We start from the raw sequence: 18,495 nt of genomic DNA on the forward strand, positions 1-18,495 counted from the left end.
TCTAAAACTGAGCATGAAACCTCTTCCTATATATCCTGTTATCAGTGAAATACAGGTTACCTCTACAAAGCCATAAAATCAGTTCTATATATTGGGACAGTGTTTATTCCGATTTAGGAATGTTTTACTGACATTTACTGCTTCTGAGCAGGTCCGTTTTATTAACCCCTGTGTTACGGTATAGTATGTCATTTTAGCCATTTACCAATCACTGAGCTACCTGATATATATACCTATTTGTCGAATGGATGACAATAAGTTGTCTGTGGCCAGTTTTTATAATGTTTATCATATGCTTTACTTAGTTTTCTGACCACCATATTCTGTTTCAGCCTCAAGTGATCCGAGTCAGGATCTGAGCCGGAGCGAGAGAGTGCCATTTGTCCTGACGACACAAGAGTCTGATCACCACGGTAGGTGGGAGAACCCAGTATGTGGTGGACAGTGTCATTGTCCAACTTTGTATGATATTTGGTCAGATCATCATATCAGCCAGAAAGCTTAGATTCAACTCCGCAACTTTCCTGTAAACATTCTCTGTAATTAACAAGTTGATAAATAAATATCCTTATTATCCTATTGATTTCAAACATGTCCGCAAATACGCCCGTAGTTCCACCATAAAGTTTAATCCAACAAGCACGTGTATAGAGACCGGTGTAGATGAACTACAATCTATGTTTGTGTTATATATTTAACAGTCATGTATTCTAGTTGACAATCACCAAACTGCTTTATACTTCTACTATAACAAAGGTATTCTAACTTAGAATACGTTTCAAAAGGCTTCAAACTGGTGGAATGGCAATTACTGGTCTGTGGCCAATATTTATAATGCTATATATAGTTTTCTAAACAACATATTCTGTGTTTCAGCCTCGAGTGACCTGAGCCAGGGTCAAAGCCAGAGCGAGGAGGATCCACGGCTCCCCACTGCTTCACACGGTAGGTGGGAGAACCCAGCAGGCAGAAAGCTCACTCCTAACCCGTCATACATACAGTGTATTCAATGAACAAGCTTATGTAAAGCAATGTAAAAATAAATATCATATTATCTTAATAATTTGAGACAGCAATTGTACAGACAGTGTCTGACTATCATCCTATAAAGCTCAGTACAACTCTAAAAGCACTACACAGAATAATGTTACAACTGCTGGAAGTAGAACAAAGCACTTGAACAAATGTCACGTGAATAGATTATTCTTAGTTCAATACATGAACCACTCCCCACATCGTTATATTGTAGTCATCCATACAGGAAGTGGTTCATCATGTATCGATGTTCCTGTCACGTATCAACACTTCGAGGTGTGAACACAGTAGATGTAGGACAAAGATGTCGGGATGAGTACAGAGTTTACTTTGTGTTACAGCGACTCCATCACAAGCAGACCGCGAGCACCTCCACTACGCCAGCAAGGACGGGGACCTGGAGGAGGTGAAGCGGCTCCTGTCTACACCGGGAGTCGACATCAACTGTAGAGTGGGGAGCAGGACACCGGTGATGGCGGCAGCACGGTGGGGACACAGAGACGTGGTGGAGCTCCTGGTGAGTGAAGGGGCTGATGTGTCACTGGTGGACGTGGTCGGTTACAACATCCTTCACCTCGCCTGTAGGGGAGGAGACGTGGAGACGGTGAAGTATGTGCTGTCTCTGCACGTGGTGGACATCAACAGTAGAGGATGGGGGAGCAGGACACCGGTGATGGAGGCAGCATGGAGGGGATACAGAGACGTGGTGGAGCTGCTGGTGAGTGAAGGGGCTGATGTGTCACTGGTGGACGTGGCCGGTGACAACATCCTTCACCTCGCCTGTAGGGGAGGAGACGTGGAGACGGTGAAGTATGTGCTGTCTCTGAACGTGGTGGACATCGACGCCAGGAGCAAGTCGGGGCAGACAGCGGCCATCATGGCTAGACTCGGGGGACGTCAGCCAGTGGTGAAACTGCTGAAGTCCCGCGGCGCTCAGTGACGTCAGTGTCGTATTTGTGTAGACGGTGGAGGGGGACATGTTGTTACAGACACTGACGTGGTGTGCCGTGCACGTCGTCGTGTTATATATTCCCGGATTTGGTGAGAATGTTTGTTGTGTTTGAGGAGAAATAAAACTTGTTGAAAATATTTTGAGACATTTTGTCATTTGTTGTGTTTGGAACTTCGCATTATAAGGTAGGTGAATTGTTAACAGAGTGTAAATATTGATGATGTGTGATTATGATGTGAACACTGCATCTCGTGATACAATTAGTCTGTGATAATTGTATGTGAGGAGTTTGGAATTAGTCGTGAAAGACACAACAAACTGTTTGTTTACATCCCGCTGCACTCGGTGACCTCAGACTGAGCCGAGGTTCGCCCAGCTGACGTGGCGCCAAATATACAATGACAATGACGTCACACTGTCCATGACGTCACGGCATTGCAGTCAAGGTCATGCACCAAAGTGACCGGCTGTTTTCTCTGCCAAAACAGGGCGGCACAATGCAGGCTTCATGGCATATGCATACAACACTTTGTGGTAGATAAAGTCTAACAAAGGCAGATATATACATCATATTCTGTGGAGTTACTTTTAATATGTACAAATTATTGGTGCTTAAATATAAAAAATGAAAGCAGCAAAACCGTTGCCATATTTATAAGAAATCGCAGCCAAAAACAGTCGAATGTACGAATCCGACTATATCATGAGCATGTGTTTATCCCCCTCATGGTGCCTAATTGGTCCTCTGTGATAACTGGTCGTTATCCAGTGTCTAAATACAGCAAATCCTAAACGTGTATGCACCGCCTAGCCGTCGGTATAGTAGCGGGATTCTAAGTTCCCTACTTTTTCTACAATAACTGTAATATTGAAGCACCCGAAGGTGGCAAGTAAAGTCAAGTGGGCGCCCTTGTTAGATCTCCCCTAATTCATATAATGGTAAAGTACATATCCTGAGGGTTATAGACATGACATTTATGTCAAAGTATAAATTAACTGAAAATTGTCCTTGAGTTTAATTTACCGATAAAGAATCCCGTCGAAATTGTAAGTGTTTTTTGATAGGTCAAAACAATTTGATGAAAGTGGTCGTCATTAGTTCATGCACAGACTGTTTCAAAGATCATGTTACAATAGATGAAAGATGGTTGCGTCCATATAGATGTCAGTGTTGTGCTGTTTCATGATAAACACAACTTCGGGGTGATTGACATCGAACATTTTATAAAAGATGATTAAATAGCCCAAACAATCCTACAATCGTACTATCACCTAAGAGTAAGTTTACGTAGATTTAATCAAAAAATGGCAAAGTCGTAAATATAAATGGTTTGCAGCAAACATGCTGATGTAAATGAATAAGGGTACACTTTGTTTAAGAGACAGCAATATGATATGCTATCATGGGTTTCCCTGCCTTGTCTACCTGTTGGAAACAATGCACACAAATACATGTCAACGTTTGATTCTGACCTGTTGAATTTGCATGCGCCCTTATCCAAATGTACGGACAGCAAAGAGTATTTCCCTTCATTGTTCAATGTTCCCTTATTCCTTCCATCAATATATAGTTTACCCTTTTTCTTTTGGACGGAAGTAATATCATTTAACGTGTGAAGAAAAAAAACAATCTAAATAAACACAATAATGCATTCATCTTTCTCCCACATAAGATTTTTTTTACGAATACATTTTATTATTAAGGATACAACATATGAAGAAAACAGAGTTATCAATATTCTCCACCATGGGCACATAAGTATTTTGTTTGTTCGTGCAGTAATGACCTGTAAGGAAGTCAATATTAGCTATGGAAATAAAACAGTCCTATAAAGGGTAAAGAAAATATAGGCGCTAGGGTTGCTTTCTGTCATCAGAAAAAAGGATTAAATGTGAAACTAATACACACAAAAGACCCCTCCTCTCGGAAAAATAATTAGAAGCACCAATTTACGAACTCAGACTTCACAAGTATCTCATAGATAGACGTGCAAACTTTCATCTATGTAACTTCAGTAGTTTCTCAGAAACGGTGTCCCCATTTCACGCAGTATGCACGCAGTATGCACGCAGTATGCACTAAGTTGAAACGAACGGGCTGGAACTATGTACAAAATTATTTAGGACACCAATTTTGGAACTCATTTGAGATCATGACCAGTAACATCGGTGTGAAAAGTTTCATTTCTCTGGGGGGAGGGACGAAAGAACGAACTCCGTTCCTATATCCTCGGCCGCACTCAGCAATATTCCAGCTATATGACGGCGGTCTGTAAAGAATCAAGTCTGGGACAGACAATATAGTGAGTGATATCATGAGCATCGATCCACACAATTGGGATACGATGACATGCTTCAACCAAGTCAGCGAGTCTGACCATCCGATCTCATTAGTCGCCTCTTACGACAAGCATAGTCGCCTGACTATTGCTGAAGACCTATTTTACCCGGCATCCTCACGACTCACCAAGAACACTAACGGGTCATGGAATAATATTACTGCCCTCGTTAGTGACCGTATATATATAGCTTGCTGCTATCTCCACGACACGTACTGGGTCTACCCCGTACAATAAACTTGCATAGGGCGTGTCGGTTATTAAAGTTCCTGATTGTGTAAATTTAACAGTCTATACTGCCTAAAACGTGAACGACAAAAATATATATCAAATAGATTGATTTGCTTATTGAGCCAATATATGCAACGAATAGACGAACTGATCTCTCAAACTATATGAGATAATGCTACAATGTAAAATCTTAAGTTTGCTTTGTTTTCATTCCCAACCAGTGCAGTCTTGAGAGGACAGCCTTCATGTAACACACCTTATGTATGTCGCTTGATTTCAGCTGGACGCTTTGTATATTTGACAAAGACATTTTGTCATTTCATTCTAAAAAGTATGAGGAATTCAAGGATGCATGTATTGTAGTCGAGTTTGAAATATTCGTGATGTTACAGGCGTCCCATTACCGGTACAAGTGAAACGTGATTTTGTAAACACTACCCAATATGGCGGAACGTTCACATAATTGGCGTTCGTATTTTTCTAAAACATTTATTGGGTTATTTATATCGTTTCAGAATGATGTTTGGTGATTTGATAAACAACAGATAACCGTGATCATTCAAATGCTATTTTTAAAACTCATTTCTAAACATCCGAGTAAATATCCGATATTATGTTTCAAAACAGACATTAAATAAACTCGCCTGTATGGTGATTTAGTAATATGTGTCCAAAATGAAGAGATTTACGATGTACATAATTTTCAGGGGTCATTTTCAGTAATCTTGCTTTGCCTATAAAATGACATTGGATGACATCACAGAACAGGGCGTTGCCCACACATTCAAAACCTTAAAGTGTATTTTTCTGCGTGATGTATTGTGAATGAATTTTATTCGACTGCAAAGTGAAGGGTGAAGAGGGGTGACACATAATATGTCCTTCTGTCATCCAGGGTAAGGTTGGGCCGTACGTTTTGCAAATATATCCCATATAGAGATAGTAACGCAGGGATACTATTGGGAAAAACATTGTCCCAGAATTTATAAAAAAAAAATAGCTACAGAAAATTGAGAAAAGATTTAACTGTCTGCCACAAACATAACATCGTTCCAAGGTGTGTCTCATAATAGAATACTAGTATTCAGGCTCAAAGTTTTGAATGAAACAATATCTGGTTTGGAACTTAAGCTGAACAAAAATATCACAGTAATCTCCCTAAGTTACATTTAGTCAATCGGAACCGAACGTCCTATTTCACCGTTTTGATTCCCTCCTGCGCATTATTATTAAGAGGAATCTATACAAAATGTTTCCGCCTTTTTATAAAATTTAAAGTTTTTCAAAAATAAAAGTTGTTTCTAAAGTCAACTTTGTAAACGGAATATTTCAGAAATAAGACTAAAAGAAATGGATGAAACCAGCCGGTGGCACAACAACATTCTCTGTAAGCATTCATATCGCTCTTTTTAGTATAACCTTGGAGTTTCCAAATGTTTCATTTCTTTGTAAAATGTTATACTGAGCGGAAGGTCCGGGGTTCGATCCCCAGCCGTGTTACAGGAGAACGTTCGTTTGTTCGTTTGTTGTTTAACGCCGCACGCAGCAATGTTCCAGCTATATGACGGCCGTCTGTAAATAATCGAGTCTGGACCAGACAATACAGTAATGGACATCGTGAGCATTGATCTACGCAATTGGAATCGATGACATGCATCAAACCAAGTCAGCGAGCCTGACCACCCGATCCCATTAGTCGCCTTTTACGGTAAGCATGGGTTGCTGAAGATCTATTCTACCCCGGATCTACACGGGTTTAAAGGAGAACGAACAATGCATAATTGTGTATCGGGTTTACGACAGAACTTGGTTAAATTTTGGATCCCAGTGTCGTACAATGTTAAGTGCTTCAGAACTAATGTTAAGCTTACTCTCCCCTGAATGTATTCCCTGTCATGAAGCTGATCGTTCACTGTAACCCTGACCTGATTACAATGTCGGCTTACAGACAAGATGTTACATATTTAGAGGTTGCATAGTCCTCCTCATCATTATCAGAATGAATTTTGGCTGAACCTTATTCATAGAGAGACTTGAAGGCGAGGGTGGTCCGGTCTTCTAAGTAGGAGAACCAAGAAGGGTGCTGACGGCGGGGAACCTTATTCACAGAGAGACTCGAGGGCTAGGGTGGTCCGGTCGTCTAAGTAGGAGGACTAAGAAGGGTGCTCACGCCTGGGAACCTTATTCACAGAGAGACTCGAGGGCTAGGGTGGTCCGGTAGTCTAAGTAGGAGAACTAAGAAGGGTGCTGACTGCTGGGAACCTTATTCACAGGCAGACTCGAGGGCTGTGGTGGTCCGGTCGTCTAAGTAGGAGAACTAAGAAGGGTGCTCACGGCTGAGAGTGGGTCACACATAAGTCACAACAGATGTTGACCTTTGGAAACAAACTTAAAGTACATTAGGTCATGCATCGTATCGATATGTAGTTTAGAATCTATATTATTTTAACAGTTTGTGGTCAATACATAAAAGCGACAAAACCCTTTCAAAAGCCACAAAGAATGTCTGCCAAACGCACTGTCGATGTACTTTTCCGACTGTGTCATGAGCAATTGTTTATGAATAACTAGCAAATAGTGATGACACCAGGTGTTCGCGAAGGGGTGGGCGTATCCTGCCCCACGGTCGCACGAGTCACAAACACAAATGTAGTCGTGGGCAAGGGTCCGGTTTGGGCAGCAAACACAGAACAGGCTACTAGGGTGTGAGTTGACAGCTGGACTTTCTTTCATGTGCAGTTATAACTCTGCAAATATGGATAAAAATACAATTGAAATATCAAATAGATGAAATAAAACAAACATATCACAGGGTATCATCACTACAATGAATTAACTATAGTTAGATACACGGCTCGTCCACTTTAATATGCTATGCATGGGGTACATGTTACTAATACTTGATATGTTACATTAATGTATCAGACATGCAGAGCAGTAGTTACAGCAACAGTTGTTACAGCTACACTTGTGGCTTTAAGCCAGATTACAAGTTACAATACTTCAGACGGTTACATAAGTACTGCCTCCACAAACTGCTATCATATAAACACAATGTACACAAAATATACACATAACTAACCACTGTGTGGCAATGACCTGGCAACTATGTACACATAACTAACCACTGTGTGGCAATGACATGGCAACTATATACACATAACTAACCACTGTGTTTCAATGGCCTGGCAACTATATACACATAACTAACCACTGTGTGGCAATGAGCTGGCAACTATATACACATAACTAACCACTGTGTGGCAATGAGCTGGCAACTATATACACATAACTAACCACTGTGTGGCAATGAGCTGGCAACTATATACACATAACTAACCACTGTGTGGCAATGACCTGGCAACGAGTTAACACAAAATATACACATAACTAACCACTGTCTGGCAATGAGCTGGCAACTATGGTTATGAAGGTCAGAGCACAGGCATCATAAGATCGATTGCCATATTATAGAAAATTAAAACAGGAAATGGCCAATAAAATTAAGAACATGTGAAATAACCTTTTCATACCTATCCATTTAATCATAATCTAAATACATACACAAACACACACACACACACACACACACACACACACACACACACACACACACAGACACAGACACAGACACAGACAGACAGACAGACAGAGAGAAGAAAAGTGCTGGAGCTAGTCTAATTGTTGTTCTTTATACTGCTGAAGTAATCAAGCTTGAGCCAGAAACTTGCTGAAACAGCAACAACACATTTGAAAGACTTTACTAAAATATTCACAAAATAATATCAACTCGGCCACACACAGACCTCTGGTCATCTTTATGTGTCTTGGAAGGGAATTGTGTATTTGAGGGTTATTGAACAATATCAGATCATCGCTATACGTTATTTTATTGTTGAACAGTGATTGTAACTGTGTTACATTGTTTCTGTTGAGATTCGGCAGACGCTCATTGCATTGTATGTGGACAATGATTAGTCGTCAGTAATGTACTTTTTTAATTTAAGCAGTCGTCAGGAAAGTACTATATTTAGATGCTAGTGTTGTGTGGTAACATCCGGAAACGGCGAGACTCGTCCAGCATTGTTAAAGCATTACATCACTGTGTAGAACGTTCTGGAAGCTAGTCCGACGCCTCTCTCATCACTCACACATTTCGTCAGACATTTTCATCTGAGAATTTATCATGACCCGCTTTCATGTGAAAATGACCCCGGATTGCCTGCCTGGGGAATCGACTCTAACAACATGCTTTACTCCTTTGGCGAACACCTGGTGTCATAACTGATGTTCAGTGATTCATTCATATATTTCACTGCCACTTTGCCTTTTACTGTAAGCCAATGAAATCTGTTTTGTGTGATAATCGACACTGTGTATTCCCTAGCGTTGACATGTTATATATCTAATGAGTGTTAAAGGAACAAAACATGCCAGTGTTTAAACATTTTGCTCAGCGTATAGATTTATTTAACATATGTCTAACACAAAGATATATTACGTTCATTTAAGTCCTACTTGAACGAGTTTGAAACATGGCAGTAGAAGATGAGACAGATGTGGTTAAGAAACTCCTATTTATCTGGCGAGAGATTCCCGGGTGATATAACACAAGGCTGTCATGTTCGCCCAGTATACGTAATGATATAAACCCGCGGTGAGACGGTAATTTGCTTGAACTGCTCAACCTCGAGTGCGTTCTGGAGGCATGGTGTCGTGTACAACGCTGGCATTTTCATCGTGCCTTTTCCTGGTACATTATTTCTTTCAGTTTCTTACAGAGAGCTACATCCTCAAATAATACGAGACGGGTTCGAGCCACTTTGGCGACACATGTTTTTCGACACAAACATGACAATTATGTGCTTGAGTGTCAAATGAAAATATAGTTATGTCAATCCCAACTGTGTATTAATTGACAACTGGGTCATAGTAGAAATGGCTGCTAGTATGTTCAAACAGTTGTGACAAATTATGAATGATTTAAACAATGCAGTGACGTAACAGTTGTGTGCTAAATTTAGATAATGGCGTTCCTCTGTGTGTTTGTCAGTGCGAACATATAAATAGAGACGTTACTGTCAGTGCATGCAGGTCGTCAACGTTGTAACAGGCAGGGATGTCAGATGGATGTCAGACAAGAAGTACCTGCAGGTCAAGGATGTGTATCAGCTGCATTAGTTCATGACATTATGTTTCATTCATAACACAATCAACTCTGTTAGAAACAGTTATTCAGAGCAAATGCCCAAATATGCCAGGTGGCTTGTCAACGTGATCCGCGATGCTATCCCAACCTTAACATGGAGATGTCACACCTCCCCACTCACCAGCTGAATCTCTTCGCGAACACCTCGTGTCATCCTGATTTTCAGTGATATATTCGTATATTCATCGCTATATAGGCCCTTTACCCCCAAAAGAGTCTGTTTTGTCAGATAATCGAGACGGGTTATTCTTTGACGTTTTATATCAGTGTTTTACTTATGGAAACTGTTACAGCAGATATTCGAGATTATTCTCTGTTTGAAATCATGAACTCAACAGGGTGCCAGCAAGAAACAAAACGACACTTGCTGCACACGTTTGGCAGTGACGTTTATATTAACTTGTATTGAACCGGAGAACCGCCTGGCCCCTAGAGGTCTACCACGTGAACTGTAGTGATATTGAATGCATATAGCTAAGTATGTGTGCCGTGTTAGGTGGTGTAAAATACTAGAATACGAGAACCCTCTGATACAGTAAAAATACAAACATTGCTCTGAACAAACCAGCATGGACAACCGCTCTGCCAGTAGAGCCGTAGGTGGAGTCACTGATGCAAGGAACGAGTTGTGTACAATCCACACTGATTTAGACCCACCCACAGCTTGGTGGAGGGTGGAGCTTATAATCCACACTGATTGAGACCCACCCACAGCTTGGTGGAAGGTGGAGTCACTGAACCAGTCGCTTATAAACCACACTGATTGAGACACCACCCCCCCCCCCCCCCCCTGCTTGGTGGAAGGTGGAGTCACTGAACGAGTCGTGTACAATCCACAATGATTGAGACCCACCCACAGCTTGGTGGAAGGTGGAGTCACTGAACCAGTCGCTTATAAGATAGACACAATTTTTTATCGATAACAACTTCTTTAATACTGTAAAAGGCGACGTTTCGGTATAGATCCTTATACCGTTGTCAAGCAAGACTGAATGAGGGCTGACTGACTGATATAAAAGATTTAACGTGCGCTTTCCGACTACAGCGTATTTCGCACACGGGCCTGGTCGGACCATTTAGTGTATTCCGAGAAGGGTGAAAGTGGTGTGTGCAACCCAAGAGGGGGCTTTTAGGGGTTGCTTATATTGATTTTTTGAAATTTTTAAATTTGGAATAAATGCCGAGGTGGGTGGAGGAGGGAACTAAGGGAGCCGGGTGAGGTGGGTGTTTGTATGTTTATTGGATTTTGGATTGGTAGATTAATTAATTTTTAGATGCGCTTAATTAGGTCTGTTTTGATTAGGAATACGCCTAGGGCCTTGAAGTTTTCTAGTTTATTTTGAGGGTTTAGTATTTCATCTAGAGTAGGAACCTTATTTAGATTGAGGGTGGTTTGTAGTGTGGTTCTGTGTGTTTGATAGTGGGTGCAGTGAATGAGTGCGTGTTCTGTGGTTTCGGGTTGTTTGCAGTGGGGGCAGTTGCCTGTGGTGTGTCTTTTAAGTTGTTTTAGGTGGTTATTTAGGTTGGTGTGTCCTGTTTGGAGTTTTGTAATTAATCTGTCAATTTTTTTAGAGGGGTGTAGGATTTTAGGTTTGGCTAGTGGTTTTCTGAGCACTTTTTTGATTTGACTATTTGAGTTTTGATATTGATTATGCCATTTTTTGGTTATTTTTTGTTTGTTTACACTTTTAATTTCTGATTTTGAGATGGGTAGGTTTAGGCTTATTTCTGGTATTTTGAGAGATAATTTAGCTGCTTTATCGGCGCTTTCATTGCCGTAAATTCCTACGTGGGCGGGGATCCACAAGAAGGTTATTTGTTTGCCTGCTTTTGTTAGGTCGTTGGAGCTTTTAAGTATTTGGTTTATTAATTTAGGTCGTTTTTTGGTATTTTTGTTTTGGAGGGCTTGTAGTCCACTAAGGGAGTCAGTGAGAATTAGGATTTTTTTGTTGTTTTTAGATTGTTGGTTATGCAGGGCTGAGGCCATGCCCATAAGTTCGGCCGTGAATATAGATTGGTTGTTAGGGAGTCGGTAAGATTGTGTGGATATAACTGGTTGTGTGGTATGGACTCCGAAGCCTGTGTGGTTGGAGATCGGGTCTGAAGATCCGTCAGTGTATATGTGACACCAATTTGGCCAATTTTCGTGTATGTATGCAAGTGTGGTGGTTTTAGCTATGTTTGGGTCGGTTTGTTTATTTATTTGGTTAGTTAGCGTTGTGTCTATTTGGGGTATTTTGAGTTTAGGGGTGAAGATATTTGATTTTTTGCAGTTTTGTTTAAGATTTTGAGTTTGGTGTTCATTGAGGTAGTTAGTTATTCTTTGGGATATTGGGGTGAGTAAGGGGTGTTTGCGAGCTAGAGCTTGGTTTCTTGGGCTAATGTTTTGGTTAATTAGGTTTTGGATGAGAGGGTTTGTTTGGGACGCGGCCCAGAAATTAAGGCTTAGATGTTCCCTGCGTAGATTTAGTGGCATTTCTCCTGTAAGGGCCTGAAGTGAGGTGTAGGAGGTGCCATGTTGGGTGCGTGTAATTAGTTTGAGAGCCTGATATTGTATTGAGTCAAGTTTTTAGAATGAGGGACATAGTGCAGAATATATATAGCAAGTGGATGATAACAAAGGGGATTAACAGTAACAACAAGGGCATACATGAGTGGGATAACATAGGTAGGTGTGACAACAAAGGGATTATGCTATCACAACACGATGGGCAGAAAACACATAGCTAGAAGCCAATGGGGGCATGAAGCCAATAAACAGGTGATTATTGGTTGATGAGTTCATAGTAGGCGGATGGGATGAAATAGCCTTGATCTCTGTTGATTGATGGCTTGTGGCGGCGAATATGGACTGCTTCTGTTAGTTTTCTTTTGGTGAAGTCATGGAGGTTGTTGGCGAGGATTTGGACGTTGTCCCAGTTGATGATGTGATTGGGACAGTTGATGATATGGTCCGAGATGGCTGATTTGCTGTCGGATTTGGTGGTGGAGGTTTTATGCTCTTTGATTCTGGTGTTGATTGGGCGGGATGTTTCACCTACGTAAGATTGCCCACAGTTGCAGTCAATTTTGTAGACTACACCTTTAGCCTCTTGGGGTTTAGATGTGTTCCTGCCGTTGGCTCTTACCAGGGTGTTGAGGGAGTTGGAGCTGGTGAAGTGGGTGTCGATGTTGGCTTGCTGTTTGAGGAGGCGGCTGATGATGTGGGAGGCTTTTCCTATGAACGGGAGGGCGATGCGGAAGGGCGCTGATTCGGGTTTAAGGGTTACAGGTCTGGGTGTGGGATGGAGTACAGAGGCGATGATTTTGTCGACTAGTTTGGCTGGATAATTGTTGAGATGGGTGAAGACTTGGCGGAGGTGAGCGATCTCAGGTTTGGGGTCAGCAGAGGAAAGGTTGATGGCACGTTTGGTAAGGGTGGAGATGATGCCAGTCTTGGTTCTAAGAGGGTGGTTTGAGTTGAAGTGGATATACTGGTCGGTGTGGGTGGGCTTCCATCGCCTCTGTACTCCATCCCACACCCAGACCTCATCAACCAATAATCACCTGTTTATTGGCTTCATGCCCCCATTGGCTTCTAGCTATGTGTTTTCTGCCCATCGTGTTGTGACAGCATAATCCCTTTGTTGTCACACCTACCTATGTTATCCCACTCATGTATGCCCTTGTTGTTACTGTTAATCCTCTATTGTTATCATCCACTTGCTATATATATTCTACACTATGTCCCTCATTCAGTCTTGCTTGACAACGGTATAAGGATCTATACCGAAACGTCGCCTTTTACAGTATTAAAGAAGTTGTTATCCATAAAAAATTGTGTCTATCTTGTCACCCGTCAACTTCTAAGTAATGCCTATCAAACAATTTTTCAGTCGCTTATAATCCACACTGATTGAGACCCACCCACAGCTTGGTGGAAGGTGGAGTCACTGAACCAGTCGCTATATTGTATCTATGGTCAACACTTCGCGACTCGCAAATCGAGACCAGCATCCTTAATACCAACAACTGTGTAATGGATTAACATGAAACAATCAGAAAAACAGTGTTTGCTTTGTAATTGACAACTTCTGTGTCTGTATGTCATACAATTAAACTTGATGGGTCACGTTGTTAGAGTTATTGTTAGTCCTCTCCCAGATATACATGTGGATCTCCTGCTAAACACGTGTGTTAGTCCCCGTGTTAGTCCTCCACCAGATATACATGCTGCGTTATATGATTAACCATTTTTGTCAAAAACCAAAACTCATTTCAGCTCTGAAACAGCTGGACGCACAAACATGGGTAGATGCGTAAGCACACGTGATTTAGTTACTATAAATATATTATACAAGAATGTGACCGGCACAGATACGATATCTGATACTGTGTGTCGTGTTGTAGTTTATACAGGAGGTCATGTAGACTTGCTGCGGCCGCCCATAACAATGTCCTTCAGAGGCGCCGAGGTAACATCTTCCTAGCTTGCATGGTACAGTTTTCTCCGGGAAATGTATTACCACTCCTTTTCTGAAATTCGAGTTTTGGTAATTCAATAATCTTCGTAATAATCAGAGTTCGTTATATCCGATGTACAGTGAAACTGTGTTCCAGAAGGTGACAGACCGCTTTCATGGTCTAGTGGTCAAGCGTTTCCCCGGAGAGAGGAAGGTTGGGGGATCTATCCCCGGCCGAGTCATACCAAAAGACCATTAAAATGGCGAACATGTTAAACTGCGGCATGGTATCTCAGTGGGCTGGCATATAAACCCGGACTTTGTGCGGACTAGTACAATCAGCCAAACACACAGTGCATGCAGTCGCTATATAAGTGCAATAAGCTGAAATGCGACCCATTTAACTTCACCTCCAGATGTTACAGTTACAATTAACGTAGAAGGTTTCTGGCAAATATAGACTGTTCTGTCGGATTGGCAAATGCAGTAGGAATATGAATGCAGACAGCTCCAGAATATCCCGATAGTAGACCACTGTGAAATGTAACGGGAACAAAAGTTGAGGAAGATCGAGTCACCAACTGATATAAGCAGCCACGCGATAGTTCTAAGGTGTGTTTTCATCAACTAGAAGCTCCCATCCAGAAAATCTTAAAAAAAATATTTATATCGAGGTGAAAATTCCTCGCCTGTGTGTCCCAGTGGCCTGTGTTATCAAGCATTACGTTCAGCGCGACAAGATTCATCCACAGACCTCTTTATACAGAGTCATGCTCCCGATCTGGTGTGGAGGGTGCAATAACTCATGTTACCATGCCTTGTGTGCTGTGACAGGAATGTTACTCAATTGACTGGCTATGTTCTGTGTCAAAACATTTTTATCGTTTCGAACTGAACACCTTTGTTCTCTATCACATTTAAATTTGATTTGAGACTTTAAATGTAACGGAAGTGGAGTCCTTGTCTGCAGGAGGTGACAGTTGATATGTGACACAAAACAGAGAACAAGAACACATTTCACGTTGTATATATACACAGAAGATAGCTCCGCTCAGGTAAGTTTTTTTTATTTTGCTTTCTTTTCTTTTCAATCAATAGAATTGAAGACGACATACATGTTGCGTACACAAATTCGACATATGGCACGAAACCCATTTTATAACCACCTGATTGATCTCAAATGTGTAAAATGCTAAAGACTGTGTTAGTGTGTGAATATGTTGGAGTGTGTGTTGGTATGTGTACGTGAGTGTGTGTACGTGAGTGTGTTGGTATGTGTATATATTGGAGTGTGATTGGTATGTGTACGTGAGTGTGTGTTGGTATGTGTACGTGAGTGTGAGATAGTGTGTGTGTTGGTATGTGTATATGTTGGAGTGTGTGTTTTTATGTGTATATGTTAGAGTGCGTGTTGGTATGTGTACGTGAGTGTGTGTTAGTGTGAGTGTTGGTATGTGTACGTGAGTGTGTGTTAGTGTGAGTGTTGGTATGTGTACGTGAGTGTGTGTTGGTATGTGTACGTGAGTGTGTGTTGGTATGTGTACGTGAGTGTGAGTTGGTGCGTGTGTTGGTATGTGTATATGTTGGAGTGTGTGTTGGTATGTGTACGTGAGTGTGAGTTGGAGTGTGTGTTGGTATGTGTATATGTTGGAGTGTGTGTTGGTATGTGTATATGTTGGAGTGTGTGTTGGTATGTGTATATGTTGGAGTGTGTGTTGGTATGTGTACGTGAGTGTGTGTTAGTGTCTATGTTGGTATGTGTATATGTTGGAGTGTGTGTTGGTATGTGTATGTGTTGGAGTGCGTGTTGGTATGTGTGTTGGTATGTGTACGTGAGTGCTTGTTGGTATTTGTACGTGAGTGTGTGTTAGTGTGTGTTGGTATGCGTATATGTTGGTGTTTGGGTTGGTATGTGTATATGTTGGAGTGCGTTTTTGTATTTGTACGTGAGTGTGTGTTAGTGTTAGTGTGAGTGTTGGTATGTGTACGTGAGTGTGTGTTAGTGTGTATATTGGTATGTGTATATGTTGGAGTGTGTGTTGGTATGTGTACGTGAGTGCGTGTTGGTATGTGTACGTGAGTGTGTGTTGGTATGTGTACGTGAGTGTGAGTTGGTGCGTGTGTTGGTATGTGTATATGTTGGAGTGTGTGTTGGTATGTGTACGTGAGTGTGAGTTGGAGTGTGTGTTGGTATGTGTATATGTTGGAGTGTGTGTTGGTATGTGTATATGTTGGAGTGTGTGTTGGTATGTGTATATGTTGGAGTGTGTGTTGGTATGTGTACGTGAGTGTGTGTTAGTGTCTATGTTGGTATGTGTATATGTTGGAGTGTGTGTTGGTATGTGTATGTGTTGGAGTGCGTGTTGGTATGTGTGTTGGTATGTGTACGTGAGTGCTTGTTGGTATTTGTACGTGAGTGTGTGTTAGTGTGTGTTGGTATGCGTATATGTTGGTGTTTGGGTTGGTATGTGTATATGTTGGAGTGCGTTTTTGTATTTGTACGTGAGTGTGTGTTAGTGTTAGTGTGAGTGTTGGTATGTGTACGTGAGTGTGTGTTAGTGTGTATATTGGTATGTGTATATGTTGGAGTGTGTGTTGGTATGTGTACGTGAGTGCGTGTTGGTATGTGTACGTGAGTGTGTGTTAGTGTGTATGTTGGTATGTGTATATGTTGGAGTGTGTGTTGGTATGTGTAAGTGAGTGCGTGTTAGTGTGTATGTTGGTATGTGTATATGTTGGAGTGTGTGTTGGTATGTGTATATGTTGGAGTGTGTGTTGGTATGTGTACGTGAGTGTGTGTTAGTGTGTGTGTTGGTATGTGTATATGTTGGAGTGTGTGTTGGTATGTGTACGTGAGTGTGTGTTAGTGTGTGTTGGTATGCGTATATGTTGGTGTTTGGGTTGGTATGTGTATATGTTGGAGTGTGTGTTAGTGTGTGTGTTGGTATGTGTACGTGAGTGTGTGTTAGTGTGTGTGTTGGTATGTGTACGTGAGTGCGTGTTGGTGTGTGTGTTGGTATGTGTATATGTTGCAGTGTGTGTTAGTGTGTGTGTTGGTATGTGTACGTGAGTGTGTGTTAGTGTGTGTGTTGGTATGTGTATATGTTAGTGTGTATGTTGGTATGTGTATATGTTGGAGTGTGTGTTGGTATGTGTACGTGAGTGTGTGTTAGTGTGTGTGTCGGTATGTGTATATGTTGGAGTGTGTGTTGGTATGTGTACGTGAGTGTGTGTTAGTGTGTATGTTGGTATGTGTATATGTTGGAGTGTGTGTTGGTATGTGTATATGTTGGAGTGTGTGTTAGTGTGTGTTGGTATGCGTATATGTTGGTGTTTGGGTTGGTATGTGTATATGTTGGAGTGTGTCTTGGTATGTGTACGTGAGTGTGTGTTAGTGTGAGTGTTGGTATGTGTACGTGAGTGCGTGTTGGTGTGTGTGTTGGTATGTGTATATGTTGCAGTGTGTGTTAGTGTGTGTGTTGGTATGTGTACGTGAGTGTGTGTTAGTGTGTGTGTTGGTATGTGTATATGTTAGTGTGTATGTTGGTATGTGTATATGTTGGAGTGTGTGTTGGTATGTGTACGTGAGTGTGTGTTAGTGTGTGTGTCGGTATGTGTATATGTTGGAGTGTGTGTTGGTATGTGTACGTGAGTGTGTGTTAGTGTGTATGTTGGTATGTGTATATGTTGGAGTGTGTGTTGGTATGTGTATATGTTGGAGTGTGTGTTGGTATGTGTATAGGTTGGAGTGCGTGTTGGTATGTGTACGTGAGTGTGTGTTAGTGTGTGTGTTAGTTTATATTGACGGATAAATGGCATTTCAATATTTTTATTAAATAAATGCAAAATACCGTGTTCCATGCATGTGTGTGTCTGTGCCGTGTTGGCATGTGTGTGTGTCTGTGCCGTGTTGGCATGTGTGTGTGTTTGTGTCGTGTTGGCATGTGTGTGTTTGTGTCGTGTTGGCATGTGTGTGTTTGTGTCGTGTTGGCATGTGTGTGTTTGTGTCGTGTTGGCATGTGTGTGCAGTGTGTGTCGTGTTGGCATGTGTGCAGTGTGTGTCATGTTGGCATGTGTGCAGTGTGTGTCTTGTTGGCATGTGTGCAGTGTGTGTCGTGTTGGCATGTGTGCAGTGTGTGTCGTGTTGGCATGTGTGTGCAGTGTGTGTCGTGTTTGCATGTGTGCAGTGTGTGTCGTGTTGGCATGTGTGTGCAGTGTGTGTCGTGTTGGCATGTGTGTGCAGTGTGTGTCGTGTTGGCATGTGTGTGCAGTGTATGTCGTGTGGGA

General features: G+C 41.7%; 1 protein-coding gene across 1 annotated transcript in view; it reads left to right on the plus strand.

Moving 5' to 3' along the window:
* Nucleotides 1-2,100, plus strand: part of LOC139477898 (inversin-like) — a 47,615-nt gene extending 45,515 nt beyond the window's left edge. The window contains exons 7-9 of the mRNA XM_071260331.1: nucleotides 333-413; nucleotides 877-945; nucleotides 1,377-2,100. Coding sequence (XP_071116432.1) covers nucleotides 333-413; nucleotides 877-945; nucleotides 1,377-1,975 — 749 coding nt within the window. The 3' untranslated portion in view covers nucleotides 1,976-2,100. The remainder of the gene's footprint in view (nucleotides 1-332; nucleotides 414-876; nucleotides 946-1,376) is intronic.
* The last annotated feature ends 16,395 nt before the right edge of the window (nucleotides 2,101-18,495 follow it).

This window comes from Haliotis cracherodii, unplaced genomic scaffold, assembly GCF_022045235.1.
Source record: "Haliotis cracherodii isolate W230 unplaced genomic scaffold, xgHalCrac1.p SCAF_37, whole genome shotgun sequence".
In the NCBI taxonomy this organism is placed as follows: domain Eukaryota; kingdom Metazoa; phylum Mollusca; class Gastropoda; order Lepetellida; family Haliotidae; genus Haliotis; species Haliotis cracherodii.